General features: G+C 38.0%; 1 protein-coding gene across 1 annotated transcript in view; it reads right to left on the bottom strand.

The window, feature by feature from the left end:
* The window catches only part of atp11b (ATPase phospholipid transporting 11B), a 42,302-nt gene extending 36,040 nt beyond the window's left edge, over positions 1-6,262 (bottom strand). The window contains exon 1 of the mRNA XM_026323732.1: positions 5,972-6,262. Coding sequence (XP_026179517.1) covers positions 5,972-5,998 — 27 coding nt within the window. The 5' untranslated portion in view covers positions 5,999-6,262. The remainder of the gene's footprint in view (positions 1-5,971) is intronic.
* Between the last annotated feature and the right edge of the window lie 11,481 nt (positions 6,263-17,743).

Below are 17,743 nucleotides of genomic sequence, written 5' to 3'. Positions count from 1 at the left end.
AACAATTTACATTTGTCAATTTGAAACAGAAATCAGGTATAGTCTGCAAATCATCTGGTTGGTAAATGAGGGGTTGTTGACATTGTTTTCATCGAATGTCAGTCATTTTCCCTCCATTAAGTTGGAGACCAAAACAGACAGATGCATTTTTTATTAGACTATATCAAAACCATTTCCATCACTATTAATGTTGATTTTTTCTTATTTAGTTCAAACCCCAACCAACTGCTATTGCTAAGAAGGATAAATCAATTACACACAAACATTTGTATACCTTGTATGACATCAGTCTAACACGCATGCACATAGGAATGTATCTGGGACACGTCACACATTCCCATAGTCACTCTCTTCAGGGACACATGTAAACTCTTACTGCAGTTCAGTCTCACTCTCTGAGGCTCTCTATCTTCTGCTGCTGCTTTCTTATTGCTTTCTCAATAAATGCACCATATCTAACAATAATATTAAACAACAGTAAATCTTCACTTTCTCACCTGAACATACATACTTACAAATCCTATTTGCTCTTACAGTTACTTCAGGTTTAATTCACAAAATTCACATAAATTGTCTTTTACTCAGCATGCTTTGTAACATCAGGCTTTGCACAAGCCCATTTTCTCATGACTTGGCAGAATATCGTTTTAGGAATGAAACCAGTACATTGAGAATTTTCCATTTCTGCTAATCCATTCAAAAGATTAACATGCAATGAAGTTTGTGAGACAAAAGTGTGAATCTAAACTCATCTGTTCAGTTAATTACTAAATTGCAGGTATAGATACAGTACATGTATACAAGAACCAAACTAGTTTAACCAGTGCACCGACTCAGTTAATTATGGCAAACAATTTCTCAATTCAGTGTGAATAACTGACTGGGGAAACACAGCGATCAAAGGAATTTATATGTTTCCAGTAAATGAATGAACTATGGATTGAACTTCTCAGTGTACACAATATTCCTGCACAACCCTGAACTTTGTCATTAAAAAATAAAAAAGGTAAGTCAACTAAGCATATAAATATAAACCATGGTACAACCATTGTTTCATCAGGCTCACAGAGTACTATAGCCATAACTTGCCCAACATAATAGGAACATGCACAATACTACCATAGTTTTTTTTTTTTTTTTTTACCCAGTGAGTGAGGCAATTATACTTAAACAGACATTAAGTAACAGAGGATTTAAATCAGCCTACATGTACCAATTGCAGACAGTGACAGCCAGGAAGAGAGATTTGTAAACCAGAACTGCCCACATCTAAAAAAGTAATTGTTGAGTCACGAGCACTAATCAATGAGCTACTGCATCTCTGCAGACAGATTATGGTCATCACATCAATTATCATTACAGTTGGTTAATCATTAATCGTTTTGTGCATGGTACCTTAAGTTAGCTTAACTGCTGGCAAAGAACAGACAAAATTGTTCTATGTAACTACAACAAAGATGTGGCCTTGTGAAATTAAAGGAAGTATTTTACCCAGCGTGTCTGTAAACACTGCAATGCAGCTTCAGCAGTCATTGTTGCAACCCTAGTTCTGTCTTTGGTGTTTGGTTAAGGAGATTTCTCACTGATAAGTTCAGTTTTAAGAGTTGCTGGAACATCCTGCTGAACTCGTAACTGAACATTAAGGAGAACAATAATACATAAGACTAATTTCATCCAGGGTCGTTTAAAGTTCATAGAGCTACAGAACAAGATCAAAATTGCCTGACATGTCAAAATGCTGCACTGTATATAGGATCTATCACCATCAGCAAACAGTGAAGTAACCAAGTAGGCTAATATGTGGTCCAGCTAAATGTTTTAAACACACATCAAAGAATCTATGCAAGACCATGTTATTCTTCATGTGATTTGGATATGAATGCCAGTGCTGCTAGAGATCTCAACTCACACAGAATGACAGTAGAGAAATGTCATAAGTGTGAGGTTATTCAGTCATGGGTGACCTGTTGTGAGTAGGAAATGATTCCAATAGCTATTTCCATTTTGGATCCAATTCTAACATCAGCGATTTATTTCAATGATATTCACTGAATGACAAAGAATAAGAATTAATATAATTTTAAAGTGCTGTGCTGCAGTCACAGCACAGCACTTCACTGAGGGGCACACGCAGCAAAAGGAAAAATTAATCAGGAGAGGGTTAATGAATATCACAGAGCCATGATACAATATGTGCTGAAAGCTCTAAAGCCCTTTAGCACAGCAGACTGTCAGTGGTTTAGGTCTGATACTCCCATGCTTGTGCCGGGACAATAAATCACATCATAAGGTTCTTAAATACTAAGCTATACTTTGAAAATAATTTTCAAAACAAAAACTGTACATTTTTTAAACTTAATAATAATTCACCATAAAATCATGAGTTAAAACCTGAGCATTTGCTCCTCTTGAGGTAGCATACATTAAATGGCAATAATAATCCACAGTGTCTTAAACACAATTATTCTCACCCATAATACTCCAATCAGACAATTACATGTTCCATAAACAATGCCTTGTTCTATTTCACTTGAGGAGGAACTATTTCTGCACTATTTTCACAGGAGGGAGAAACATTTAAATCTCCAAAACAAAGGACTCAGAACGAACACACGCGCACACGCACACACATACACACAAAGAAAATTGACAGACTAACACAGCCACTACTCATTACATACAATTTCACTCAATTCAGTTGCTGTACTCTGATGCCGTACAGCAAGTCATGAAAATAGTCTTTACAGCCCTGAGTCATTGATTTCTATATGCAGATATTACACAAGTAAGAGCAATTTCTGACTTATTTAAAATCTCAAATGTTCTTGAATAGCAGTACGCATTTAAGGACAGAATAAGGAAAGACCTAAACTAATGTCTAGACTCTCCCTGGAAATAACAGAAGACTCACAAATATAATAGATTCAGTGGGGATTTAAAAAAAACTATTAGTAGCTCCTATTAGGGGCACTTATGACCATTTCATTAAGTTCACCAATGAGGGGAAACCAAGTAGAAGCTGTTTTTCATTTTTTATTTCCCCTATTAATTTTATACCAGTCACTTAACAAAAGACAGATATAACAAGCAGCAGATAAGTTGAAGGAGGATTTCAAAGCTTTCAAACTAATGACACTGTACCGAGTGGGAAACTGAATATCGGGAACATAGCCATGTTTAACCTAGGTATATCACACATTCTGTGACTGAACTTTTACAGATGTTCACATTGGCCTGTTATGGGCCATAATAGGCCCATTCTTAACTTTTACTGGTGGGGTTGAAATTAAAATAAATACAGCGAGTACAATAAGTACAGCCACACCTACCTTTTTGTAAACATTCTGGGCAACTGAAAGCATTATTTTGTCCCATAAATCTCATGCCACTATCAAATTGTAGGCTAACAGGTAATTACTTGCTACATAAAGCCTACAGATCTCATATTGGCTTGGGGAACTCATTGCCCTCAACAATGGCTGGGCAACAGAATAATGCATCACAACCAAGACAACGCACTGACTGGCACTATACACTATGGGGCATTTAATGAAATGGGATGAGCAAATCAGAAAAGGAAAGAGGGACAGGATGGTCACCCAAAGAGCCATGACAAAAATACTGCAACACTAAGAGGTAGAGAGCAATAGACTGTTAGTAGGTGCAGTGGGTGTTGGTTTTGATGGTATTAATGATGACACAGTAACACAAACATGACCACAGGCATGGCAAACACAAACGTAACATGTGGCATGAAATGGACACCTGGGAAAATAACCATAGTTGATAAAGAAAATAGGCTAGGATATCAGATGCAATATTACTTTATTATATTTGATAATTCGGACTGGAGCTGTTATATCTGAGAATGATCCTGATTGAGGCTGTAAACATGTAGGACAACTTGTTAGCTGAACAAACTAAGATATGCAGTAATTGAAATGCTATAAACACCAAATAACATGTATGCATGTTGTATGGTATATGATCCTGTCAAATTCCCACTTCATCACACAATAGATTTCTTTTTATGTCACTCAGGCATAAAATCCACTTTCAGAAACTGAAACTTAAAACACTTGTAATTCAAGTGCACCAAAAATTTGATGACCTCAAGACTTGTTTTGTTTATTCAAAATTACACTGTAATTTCCATAGTTTGGTAAAACAGTTTCAAGTGACTGTTTTGAAGATTCACCTCTCTACTGTAAAACATTCAAACAATATCTAAAAACACATATAAGCCACGTTAAGTCTTGCTGCAGAAAAGGTTATCAATTTTGAAGTATGCCTCAAAACACAAACGTGCCTCAAACCTAATGTAATGGAAAGGACTATATGAATGTGGTGAATTCTTGCACTAAACAGCTGCTATTCAGCAGGGAGATCATTCTTCTCACATAGCTTGAACATGTGAGTTTGATTTTATGCCATATGGAATGGACCACATTTATAAAATGGTCCACAGAAAACTGGTCACTAAACTGCAGTTTGTGACGATTGACATTAAAAGCTTTCTATAGTGCTAATTAGCCCCCCACCCCCCACCCCCTCTAATGTGGACCAGTGTCACAAGAAAGAAACTGATAAGAAATGTGTGACTGAATAAATATCGCTGCTTTAAGTCCCACCTGACACCAAGGTCAGACAAATGTCCACGGACAAACTTTTTCATTAGGCCTGTTGCATTAATACAGTATGCATTTTAATTAACTTTTAATTAAATAGACAGGCCAGTTATATGAGAAAGGTCAAATGAGCCAAGCCATGATGAACTAGAAGAAATTTCACACACCTATAGACACAAGTTCTCTAAAGAGCTCTTTTTAAAAAAAAAGTGAAGTCAAAAATGAAAGTAAAATCAGCAAGAAAACATTTTGTACACAATGACAAACTCAGCAAGAGTAAAAGTAAGGGGGGGTGAATAAGCAATGGGAGCTCAGTTACATTTGATTAGATAAATACACTGACTATAGTGGCATCAACAGTTTGACAGGGATGTGACTATTCTCATAATATGCACTCACTCACTCACTCACTCACACTCATTGACTGCATTCCATTCAAAATGGGCTTGTCTTCCTCACAGGTCATACCATTCATTCATATCGTGTATCAATGCAGGTTCTTATCTAAACTTTCAACCCTACTATAACTGGCGTTGCCACAAAAATCCTGAAACCAAGCATGGCAGAAACACAAAGCATTCATCTCCAACACATATTAGCTATACATTAGCCAAAAAACAAGAAATCGTATTGCAATCTAATATTTCTGCTTAGTGATCTTACATAATTCCGTATGTGTTGCTTCTTCAGTAAAGATATAAAGGCACAATGAATGAAAGTATAAAAACAACGAAAACCCACTGAATGAGGTGTGCCCAAACGTTTGACTAATAGTTAGCTAGTCAAACTAATCAATCTAAAACCGCTGACGTTAAATTTTAGCCAATGCTTTCAGAGCTATGTAAAAATATCAATCAAAACAGAAAGTTATTGTGTGCAAATCAAAAAGAGAGGTTAACGTAACTAGTGTCAAGCCGTAATGCTCCAGAGCTGAGTGTCTTAGCTAAAAGTTTACTCTAGAAAAAGTGTTAGCAACGTGAGTTAATTACCATTAACTAACTTAGTTAACTAAAGTATTCAGCCCATTATAAACGATGCGGGTGTGGTTAACACGCTAACTAGCAAAGTTAAAATCAACTCATATGTAAACTTATCCCTGCTGTGTTTGTGCTTAGGACCTAACTAGTTACCTTAACGTTAGCTAACATGTTAACCTGCTGCACTGTACACCTGACAGCCAACAATGTTTAACTCACATCAGCTAATTAGCTAGCTTAGCTTGCTAAATGTTATTCCAATAAAGTTCATAAAGCTTTCCGTGAGCTCAGCTTTCTATCGAATGAATGTTGTGGTCAGCTAATGAAGGCAAGCGTTTTGAGGAAGGCGCAGAAGAGCAGTTTTACCAGCTGCTGTCGTATCCACCGTAGCATCCTTACAAAATACGGTCGAAGTAGCCAGCTAGCCCAGCGCTAGCAACCAGCTACTTCAGCGGAGCCTGATCATAAACAAATCCCCCAGAAGGCAGCTCTTCTAGGTCGCATTACGCGACACATTCATGCGGTGTAACTGTGCAGAAAAATAGACCCATTCCGCGGTAATGTCAGACCAGCGTTTCCCAATAAAAGTGACAGATGGCTGGCCACAGAGTCCCAACGAGCTCCTCTACATCTCTGCTCTGCCACGATCAGCTTCCTCCTGCCAGCACACACGATGAGCAGACCCTGACTGCTCTCTAGCGACCACTCAGTGTTATATTTACAGAGCATAAATAATTTGCTTTGAAGGATTTATGAGGCATGTTGTTTTTCATGATAAAGGTTCAGTTATTTACTCTTAAAATAGATAGATAGATAGATAGATAGATAGATAGATAGAAGAAACTATATAAGAAATTAAGTGTATGTGAAACCTTAAAAACATATACAAAAAGATCTATACAATGTATACATATCTTTGCAGTTTTATTGTGCAAATGGGGGGGGGGGTCTAAGACACTAATTCACAGACACTGTTTATAGTGTATAAAGAATAAAGGTGATAAAGGTGGATAATGAAAGAATCAGTCTGAATTACCAAATGGCCAAAGCAGATACATCCTCCAGCAAGTCAAACTGACAAAGGCAACAGAACATCTGAAGATCCTTCAAACTTACAATAGGTACATTTTGAAAATGGGTAATGTTTATTGGGTAGATCACACATGATTTCATGTGTTGTTACACTTGTATTTTATATTAAAGTTTGTCTTGTGCTCACAACCAACACCATATATACTGTAGATGTATACATTATAATGCCACGGTGCTATTAAAATGCAGAGTAATCATTTCAGTGCACTATACACAGTACACACCAAGGGTCCTGAGTCATATCTAGACTGCTTACTAGGTACTTTTTAAACTGGTGAATACAGACTGACATTCAATCAGCAGAGTGCAGACTTAAATGGATTTGCTTTCTCCAAGTAAGACATCTTAAGCCAAAGAGAATTAGTTTCTTATCTCCTGGGGCATGTTCTAACCAAACATGAGCTGAAAAATGAATCCCTTTCACACTCATTCAAGGACCTTTGCTCTATCAAGTTCTCTCATTTTGTTTGAATGACTGTGTATCTCCTTTTTAAAAAACTGTGGACATACCCATGCTTAACAAGACATGAAATAGTATTCCAACAAAGCAAATGTTGTAGGTGGATAGAGGATGTGTTTGCCATTTATCCCTTTCTCCAAATCTCTCAGTGATGTTATCCAGTCCTTCTGTTCAAGGATTTCTTTTGTAAGCCATCTCACGTAAATTGAGATCATCCTAATATCAGTGACTCTCTCCCAGTGAGACTTGGCTGTTGTACATCTCAGTCGGTCAATAATGTATAGCCAGGAGATGATCCCAGGCAGGGACGATGAGAAATGCTTATACTCTTGAAAATCTAACTAGGTGCCTACAAGCATTGGATGTATTGCTTTCTATATTTCTTCAATATGATGTATTTAATTGAAGAGATGTTTCCATCAATGGCATGAGAAGCAAATGGCAAATGATAATGACCTGGTCTAGTCAATGAGTTCCAGTAGCTATATTTAGAGCAGAGTAGCTGCAGCTGCCCATCAGTTTTTCCTCTCTTTCTGGCCTCTTCAATGAAAAAGTAAATAATACAAACATATTTACATGTTTTTGCATTGCTTCAAATTGTCTCACATTTGCTCCTTAAGGTGCTAGCACAACTCAACTCTCCACCACCCAAAGCCTTTTCTTTCTAGCCTTTTCCACTGTGAAAGCATTTTTAAAGACCAGAAAAAAACAGTGAAGCTAAGCCAAATGCCACTAACATGCATTTATCTTTAGGATTAACACAGCTGTATGCCACCCTGTTAGTCAGCAGAGTGGGGCACTGACAGTGCCACTATGCTTGCAGCATCTTTCAACATTCACTCATATGCTACACGCGATCACCAGTGTCACATGCCATATGGTGTGACGTTTCTGCTATGTATTCAGCAAAAGCAGAAATGTTACAAAGTCATCTTAAAAAGGCAGCTTTACTCTGCAAATCCTGTTGGTAATCCACTATCTGTCTGTGCTTGTAGCCCGTGTGATCCCAAAGCCCAGCAGTTCTACCCATGTGACTGTCAGGGTGTAATCTCTAGGATACACTGATTTACGTAATGCCACAACATCTGGGAGCTCCGTTTTCACAGCTGGATTCTATACAGTACATTGGTTAGGCAGGGATGAGCATGTTGTTGGTGTTAAGATGAAAATCTTACATCTGTACATGTCAACTTTTCAGGGAAAATTCTTACCTGTAAACGCTGTAAGAAGAAATGTCCTGAGTTAGAAGGTTACAGGGCAACTAAAAAAGAGTGATGTTTTGTTTAAACCAGATTAAGCTTCCCCTATAACACAATCCATCTGTTTGGAGTTTAAAAATAGCCAGCTTCACTATCTCTTGTGCAATACTCAACAGAATTATTCCTGGTTGTTTATGTCTTCAAATCATGTAACACACATTAGCTTAAACATTTTGTATTTATTTATTTTATGCCTTGTGAAGCATAGCGCAGATCATCTACCGCAGTCACGTACAGCTGCTATCATTTGAAATGCTGTATGCTTAATGCACATCTTTCTTCCTCAGACAGGAACACGCTGGCTAGTGATCCGTAATGCCCTTGATGTCTGTCATGGAAATGGATAGCAATGTGCCAGATAAACTCTGGCTGCTTTCCAGATTTTATATAGAACTTAAGTTCACTGATGCTTCAGTCTTACAAGTGCTGTACTGTGGACAAACAGGATGATATTATTTATTGTCCTGCATTTTGAGGATAAAACCTGTTTGGCCTATACACTGACCTATACACTGCACATCATTTGTATGTTTGCATGTGTCATGCAAGGTATAACAATTTACATAACTTTAACTTTATTTTGACTAAGTAAGATATTTATTCATATAACTAGGAAATGAAATGGTAAAAATGTGTGTATTTTTGGAGATTCCTACAGTATTGTCCTTTTAAATATATATCAGAAAAACTACACAAATCAACACCAGACCATACTTGAGATCACAGTAAATTCATAAGATATGAATATACTACACAGCACAAAATGAGACTCATGGCATGAGTTTTGGTGCAAGAGAAACAATGACTTGTTATTGACATTATATATGTGTAGTACATATATATATATATATATATTGAGGTCAGCAATATTGCACAATTCTATAAGATGGAATATTTCTTTGATGTGATTTTGAAATATGGCTGTCAACTTTAGATTTTCAAAAAATCAATATTAGTCTCTCTCTCTGCTGTCAAAATGATTCATTCATGGACTTATAGCTTACATTGGTTTATATATTAGGGAAATGCTTCTCGACTCATCTAACTAATGTCCATTAGAGTCTGCTTTCCTTTGGCATAAAACTAAAGCATGACTTTCCTAATATTCCTCATTTCCTCTCCTCTCCTCTCCTCTCCTCTCCTCTCCTCTCCTCTCCTCTCCTCTCCTCTCCTCTCCTCTCCTCTCCTCTGCTCTCGGTCAGTGTGTATGTCTCAGTATTGGACTCAGTTAATCCATCAGGCATGTTTAACTATGCTGTGGCTGATCCTCTTGGTAAATACAGCAGCACTAAGTGGCTTTCAATCATTACCACCAAGTATCCCCAATAACACTAATAGGCTTAGGACAAGTTCCCGCTTTCTCAGCCCAGACACCGACTCTCTGTGAAATGGTTGCTTGCTCAAGTTTCAGCTACCACTTTGTATGTGTATATATTAGTGTCTGTCTTGTTGAATTAGCATGTTTATCTGTCTCTGTGAGGAGCAGGAGTCCAGGGAGACATGGCTAACATGGTCGCCCTGTTGCTTAGAGAAAAAGAAATAAATGGATTATCTCTTAAATTGAATGGCTGAATCAATACAAATCGACCATTAGTCTTGCAAATAAATAAATAAATACAATTAAACTCTGTTTTCCAAATTACAACAAGGTATAAAGGCAAACAAACAAGTGTGTTTATTGTAGATTTCAGGATGTTGAGCTACAGACTTCAAGAAAGGCAGCAATGGGTGTTACCTGTATTCAAGATGTTGTGAATCCAAAGGTTTTCCTTTTTAATGGCACAAGTTAGAAGCTAATATCTGATATGTGGTGTGAGTCTCCCTCTTGTGGACAAACAGAGATGTTATGACTGTAGGACAATTTGTGGTAATACGTTTTGTATAGTGTAACAAATAAGATATTAAAAGCTGTGACCTACAAAATTAAAATGTTTTAGATTGAATGTTCCTACGTGTGTGACACCAGCTTAATCAGCTACTTAAGATTCCTGAGCTTGGCCAGAACTGGGTGAATCACTACAGCTCCACTGCTCCACTGAATCACTGCTGCTCCACAGTTATGTGTATGTCAGTTGTTCACTGTCTAGGTATTCATGTGTGTGTGTGTGTGGCCAGGTGGGTGGCATTGGGTTTCCTAAGGAGCTACTAATCCTTCACCTAACACCCCGACCTCCTTACTCTGTGACCCGGAGGAAGACAGAGGGAAGGCAACTCTTCATCCACTTCACTGGACCTGGTCATGGATGACAAATTGTGTGTGTGTGTGTGTGTGTGTGTGTGTGGGTGTCTGTGTGTATATGTGCATATGTGTGTCAAATGGATCAACGCTGAATGGACATGAATCTTCATAAATAATCCATATACACTGCAGAGGGTGACTTATGGTTTTTGGTGATGAGATACTTTGCTATTCCCAAATGCTTACTGCTTTCCAACTTTCCTTCATTTCTACCAGAACGATCAGCTGCTTGAAAACACAAACTTTTGCCCCTACACACTCAAACATATATATCTTCAAAGAGGTTTGGTTAAGGTTTGGAGGGTATAGATGAAAGCCCGTATGTGATGTTAGTTCACTGTTTTACCTCACAAATCCAGAGTTGAGTTATAGAAATTTAGCAATACAAGCTAAATTTTTTGAAATTGTGCAAATGCAAAACCTCAGAGCTTCATGATTCATCAGAATTTGCACATGATACAGCAAAATACTGCCCATGTAGTTACACAGTTTTTGAGCCAATAATCAAACTTACAAGCAGAGTTTACCAGCAGTCTGAGGACTGACAATGATGCCTGCGTAAACGTGTCTATAATAAGTAGTGATAAAGCCTCCAGAGTCTACCACACATTCATTCTCTTCTTGATGAAGTGTGTGTGTTTGGTATTGAGTTACTGTGGTAACACTGTAGCTCACAACATTCGCCGGCCTGTGTAAATAAGTTTGCATGTGTTTGATGTTGCCATGGTAACTCTGGCCCCTGCCGACCTTGGCCTTTAGGGCCCCTATCCTCTTTCTCTCTGTCTTCTGCTCTTGGCTCTGCAGCTTGTGACTGGCTGAGCTGCAGCTGCTTTGGATTGGTTTGTCTATATGGGTTCAGACATGCTCAGTGGCACCTGGTTTGTTTTAGCAGACAGCTAGCTTAGTGATAAATTATTTCTGCGTAGGTAGTGGTGGGGGAAGTACTGAGATCCTTCACCAATCAAGGTAAAATGTCCTGTTAAAACCAAAAGGTCCTGCATTCCTAATTTTATTGAATTAATTTAACTGCAGAGGTATTATCAGCATACAATTTAAACTGTAGTACACATTGTGCAGATCAGCCCCTTTCAGAATGTTTATTATATCATTAAGTACCATCCTAGAGTACTGATGAGGCATTAACCTGAAAGTAGTATTTTAACATCAAATCAGGTTGAGAGGGAGCTGATAGTTCCTACTTTAAATACTTTTACTTGATTTCACTCTGTTTTAATGCCTCATCTTCATAAAATGATCATCTGTAAGTAAATGTAAAATATAGTGGTGTAGACGTATACTGTAGCATTAAATGGAACTGTATAAACACCTCAAAATCACCTCAAAATTGCATACTATTGCATAGTTTTATTGTAATTGTGTGATGCAATGGACAGCCAGGTCAAAAGTGTGGATGTGCAAGTGTATATATGTGTGTGAATGTTATCAGGGAAACCTCTGGTTGAACTCTGAATGGATCGTGCAGATGCAAACAATGGCAGTGGGTGCAAGTGCATATGTGTGGGGAGGACTTAGCCAACATCACTGTCATCAATCGTACCTGTTGCGTGAGACTTAGAGAATTTTCTGTCCATATCTGCATCATGTATGGCTTCACTGATCAAATAATGCAAAATACACAATGACTAGCTTTTCATGGTGAATTGTAAAACTCATGATACAGTATGACCCTGCATAGACACATGGCTTAAATTTAACATCCTTGCTACCTCAAAGGCCTTTGCAGCCTCCATGCCTGAGGCAGTAAACCTTTCTGTCCATCAGCGATTATAAGCCTTCTAATAGTTCACTCTGTTTAAATGACAGGGCTTTCATCTTTCTGTCTGCCCTCTCTAGCTACATGACTTTAATGGCCCTGACATCATGTAAGCCATAGCAGCTGGCTGTTTGGGTGTGCATGTGTGTGTGTGTATGTGTGGATGAACAGGGAGTTGTTGATACCTGCATGATGGTGTGGCTCTAATCCATGTTTGTTCTGCTCCAGCACTAGAAGAGAATGTCCCACACACACACTCATAGCACACCTGCAGCCTAACACACACACACACACACACACACACACACACGCTGACCTCAAATGGGTTGTTCTTTACATTCATGATGCATAACAAGTAGAAGTGGTTAATACATCCTGTTTGTGCAGAAGTAGTTATTTTTTTATCATCAGACAGTGTTCTGATCTTCAGTATCTCAGTACCAACATATAGTATTTTACAATGTATTGTCATAACAGATCACTTATTGTACTTGAAATATACTAAAAGATTTATGTATTTTCAGATTCCTTGAACTCACAAAGATCAATATCAGCAAAAAAGAATGACTGTTGCAAGAACATAAAATCTTATTTTATCATTTACTGTTAAATTGCATTATTTTTTTGTACTTTCACCCTAACCTACAATGACTCATTAAAGTCTCACTAATGTCTGGGAATTGAGACATACATACCAGTCAGTCAGTAGGCTAATCTAAGAGAGAGGCAGAGAATAAGGGGAAAGACCACCAACATAGTAAAGAAGTCTATCTAAAACTGTGTGTGTGACTGACAGAGCAGTTATCGCTCCACAGCTTTGATATGAGACTGAGTTTGAGCTGAAGTGGAAAGATTTGCACAGTTCGTTTCACAACTTTTCTTATCTGCACTGACTGAAATAATGTCTGATATTACCATTAGTTCTCCTGCTGTGTATGTGCATATAAGTAAGTGTGCCAGTATGCACAAAATGAAAGAATTTAAGTGTTAGTATGCATTAAATCCATAGAGAGAACTCATATGAATGAGGGAGGACATACTACTACTACTAACTGATATTGATAATTAATGATAACAAATATTTATCATACATAAAAGATTTGTTTGTTTTCTGATTTGTAGCACATGATAATACTTGAGAGGACAACAGGGACAAAAAGACTTACTCAAATTGCTGGGGTCAGATTTATTGCACAGTGTGGTCTGGACAAATTACCTTGCTAGGAAGTAATCTGACCATATATATGGCAGAGACAGACTGAATGACAGTTCCAGGTCAAATCTGACTGTAGAGTTTGCAAGCTGATTACTAATCAGTGCCTGCAACATAATTAGCTGAACCAAGTGACAAAACAAATGTTAGTTGCTAATATATTACTTTTTAGTTTGAGGAGAAAAAAAGGGGGAAAAAACATTTTTAAATATCATTGTAGAAAAGCAACATAATATACCTCTATATAAAAATTCAATAATTATATGTATACTAATAACTTGAATAACAAAATAATATTAATGGTTTAGTATAATGTGGCAGCATGGTGGATGAGTGGTTACCACTGTTGCCTCACATCAAGAAGGTTCCTGGTTTGAAACCCATCAGGGGCCTTCCTGTGTGGAGTCTGCATGTTCTCCCTGTGCTTGTGTGGGTTTTCTCCAGGTACTCTGGTTTCCTCCCACAGTCCAAAAACATGTATGTCAGGTTGATTGGTGACTCTAAATTGCCCATAGGAGTGAGTGTGAGTGTGTGAGGTTGTTTGTCTCTATGTGGCCCTGTGATGGACTGGTGACCTGTCCAGGGTGTCCCCCTGCCTTTGACCTGAAAAAGAGTTGGGATAGGCTCCAGCAGATCCCTGAGACCCTGGTTAAGGAATAAGCGGGTAAAGAAGATGGAAGCATGGTTTAGTATAATTAGGTATTTGGAGGAAGTGCTACATTTATAGTGCCTAGGTGACTTTTCATAATAAATTCCTTTTGACTGGCTGGCACAACAAATTAATTCCTAAAGTCTTTACTAGCTTCCTTAATTCCTTAATTTTATTGATGCAACCTGGTTTAGTTAATCACCAGGTAGAAAGAATTTATACACAGATGCATATTACATTTTTGAAGTGCTGATAAAACCCAATCCAGATTATTTACTGTAGATGAAAAGTTAGCGATGGAGTGGTCAATTGCCTGATCTTTTCTCTCTGCTACATACGGAGTCAGGTGTGTTTTTGGAGGCAGACAGACCAGCATGTTTATCTAAAGTCTCTATCAGGCACAGACCAAACATTTGCCTTACTGGCTTATCACTATTTCCCTCTTTTCCCCTCTGTCCCTCTTTTTACCCCCATATCTTTTCTTCTGTAGAGGCAGCATGCCGCTGAGCACCCACAGCTATTAAATTCAAAGCAGGAATCAAGGGGGACAGGGGCCTTTGAAAGCGTCTGTATATACGTGCGTGTCTTTGTGTGTGTGTGTGTGTGTGTGTGTGTGTGTGTGTGTGTGTGCGAGGTCAGCCTCAGACGAGTCAAATATTTCACTGGTCTCACTTAAGTAAATAATACTTTCTTATCTTCAGGTTGTTTTCAGTGATTAATTCAGTATGAGTGTGTCAAGAATGTGTTGGCTGGTGTTTGACTTATGGCATATTTAATTTAAAATGAATGGATCAGGGTATATTTTTATTTATACATGCATCATATCCTTTATTGTGTTCTCTGTATGAGTTCTCTATAAAAGATTTTTTATGTTTGTGGCATTTTTAATTGTTAGATTAACCAAATGAAATATGTGTAGTTTCATAACTGCTAATGGACACTTCATAATGGCAAAACTCTTTAGGAAAATCGAACTGATAAATGATTAACATTTAATATATTTTGAACTGAATCAAGAAAACTGTACGTTGTAAGTGACTTATACTGTTCTGTTTCTACACTCCAGTGCACTCAAAGCCACTTTAGACTATTTGTCCATTCGCATACACAATCATTCACACCTTCACACGCTGATGTGGAAGCGTGAGTCACCAGGAGCAGCTTGGAGTTCAGTGTCTTGACCAAGGACACTTCGCCCTGTGGACTGGAAAAGCTGGGAAATGAACCACCGATACCATTATAATAATCGCCACTGTGATATTATCGTATGTTGTGAAGATGTTAGAGATAGACATGTCACTTTACAAACTGCATTGAACATTTTTTAATAAACATAATGTTTTATCTTTCACATTTTTTCTCTGGTCCTGCAGCATAAACTCTTGTTAAGGTGGTGGTTCACTCCAGCTGCATGTTCATCCCAGTACAATGTGGGCTTGGATTGCTGTGACTCTGAAGTCCCCTGGAAGCCGCCAAACACAGGCCTTACAATGCAGTGATTTATTCAACAAGGTGAAATGCAGTTTGAGTAAATAGTTAACATGTTTTATCAAGTCTTTTACTGGACCACCCTATTTTACTGGGGCCTTACTAGTTCTCCTTGCAACCAGTAGATGGTGATACAGCCTCAGCAATAACATTGAACAAGCACTGCCCTGGTTTTTACCTGGTTTGGTTCATTATGGTTTCTTACCCCTCTGACTGTTACATACAAGATATTATTAATATAATTCTTTAAAATAGAAGCTGGCTATGAATACATGTGATGTAGAAGTTGCTTTAGATGCAACTTCTCCAGGGAATCTATTTTGTTATCTGACATGGACACTTTTATATCAAGAGGTGCCTCCAGATACTTCAGTTAACCTGATGTTTATGGTTGCACTACTCTATATGCGTTTGTGTGCACAGGCTTATGTACATGTTTGTGTGCATGTGTGCATTTCCCCCAGGGGTTGTATCACTCCTCAGTCTGCCAATTGTTACTGTACACCTGTATGTAGCTGCTGTCTCTACATTAGCCTCACATATTCACGCAAATACACTGGAAATTCTCTCACCGTGTTTACCTGCTGTTTGTCTGAAGCAGCTGCTGTCTCTTTGTAATGACGTTAATCCCAACCCAAAATGGAAACACACACACACACAGTACACAAGCAGAGCACAGCACCTGAATCCATGAGCCCGTCCTGCCTTGCCTTTCTCATACTGAGTAAACATTTGCTTCTAAAAGCTTCAAAGATGATTGCTGCATATTTGTTTCATGTATTGTTACTTTAAATCGTTTGCACGGAAGAACAGGTTTACTCCAATGTTTTTCAGGGACAAAAGGAGGGCGAAACGGAGAGTGGGAGCTGGTTAAAGCATGGTCATTGTCCTGTTTTAGACATGTTGATAAATGTACAGGGTTTACTTTCACACTCTGTCTGCCATCAAATCCCACCCAGGTGTGTCTCTCTGTGAGTCTGTCGTTTTGGTTGACTTTAAAGGTATTCACAGGTTTTTCATTGTTGACAGTGGGTGGAATTGGTTTTTGGTCAACAGTTACCAAAATAATCCCCTGGTAGATAATTGATTGTGGCTCTTGATGCGACAGTAACTCTTCTTCATGCCGTGCTGTTGTATGACATTGACAATAAAACATTCTGCTTTCCCACAGGTTTGTGTCTACAGGTTGTTTTATTAGGACCAGAAATATACACAGTGTACAAAACAGTAATATTTGTATACAGGTACATTATACTCCTATATATTTGTCTCCAGCTGAAATTCCCACTGTATCTTTCTTACACAACATGGATAATTCACTCCTCTGCCCAAACCGGTAAAATTTGTTTTGTGTGACATTTTCTGTTCCCATAACCACTGCTGCTTCCGTGCATAAAGAGAACATCTCTGCTGTGTGTGGTCATCTTTTGACATGTATAAAAAGTATAAAAATGCATCAATAAAATCCTTGTGATTAAGCCAACCTCAGGCTGAAAGTCTGACAGTTTTAGTAATGTGAGTAAGAACTTTAATGTGAATGTTGCTAATGTTTCCAAAGCAGTTTTCTATTTTTTGAATGCAATGTAAATGCAGACAGTCAACCCATATATTACGTATCTGTTTTAATCGATATGTAATGGTTAATTATATTAAGTAACATTTTGGGGGTCAGTGGAAACTGTAAATACATTATTATTATTATAGCCTTATAAAACTGAGTTAGGAAATGGATTAAACAGCCATTAATCATAGAGCGCCAGGTGTGTTTCTGTTTGAATAAAAGGTATTTGGCCAGTGCTCAATTATTTTTCGGTCTTTTTAAGCCTCCTTCAGTTTCTGTGAGAAATACTTTTATATCAGGCTCCAATATTGACAAATTAGTTGACTCATTGCTGATTGGTGCTGGGACGGTAACATTTGTTTGGTTTTTAAAGCTTTTCTGCTTAAAACAGCTGCCTGCTGCT

Source organism: Mastacembelus armatus, chromosome 4 (assembly GCF_900324485.2).
Source record: "Mastacembelus armatus chromosome 4, fMasArm1.2, whole genome shotgun sequence".
NCBI lineage: Eukaryota > Metazoa > Chordata > Actinopteri > Synbranchiformes > Mastacembelidae > Mastacembelus > Mastacembelus armatus.
Note: the sequence above shows the minus strand (reverse complement) of the source record. Positions and strands in the feature narration are given on the sequence as shown.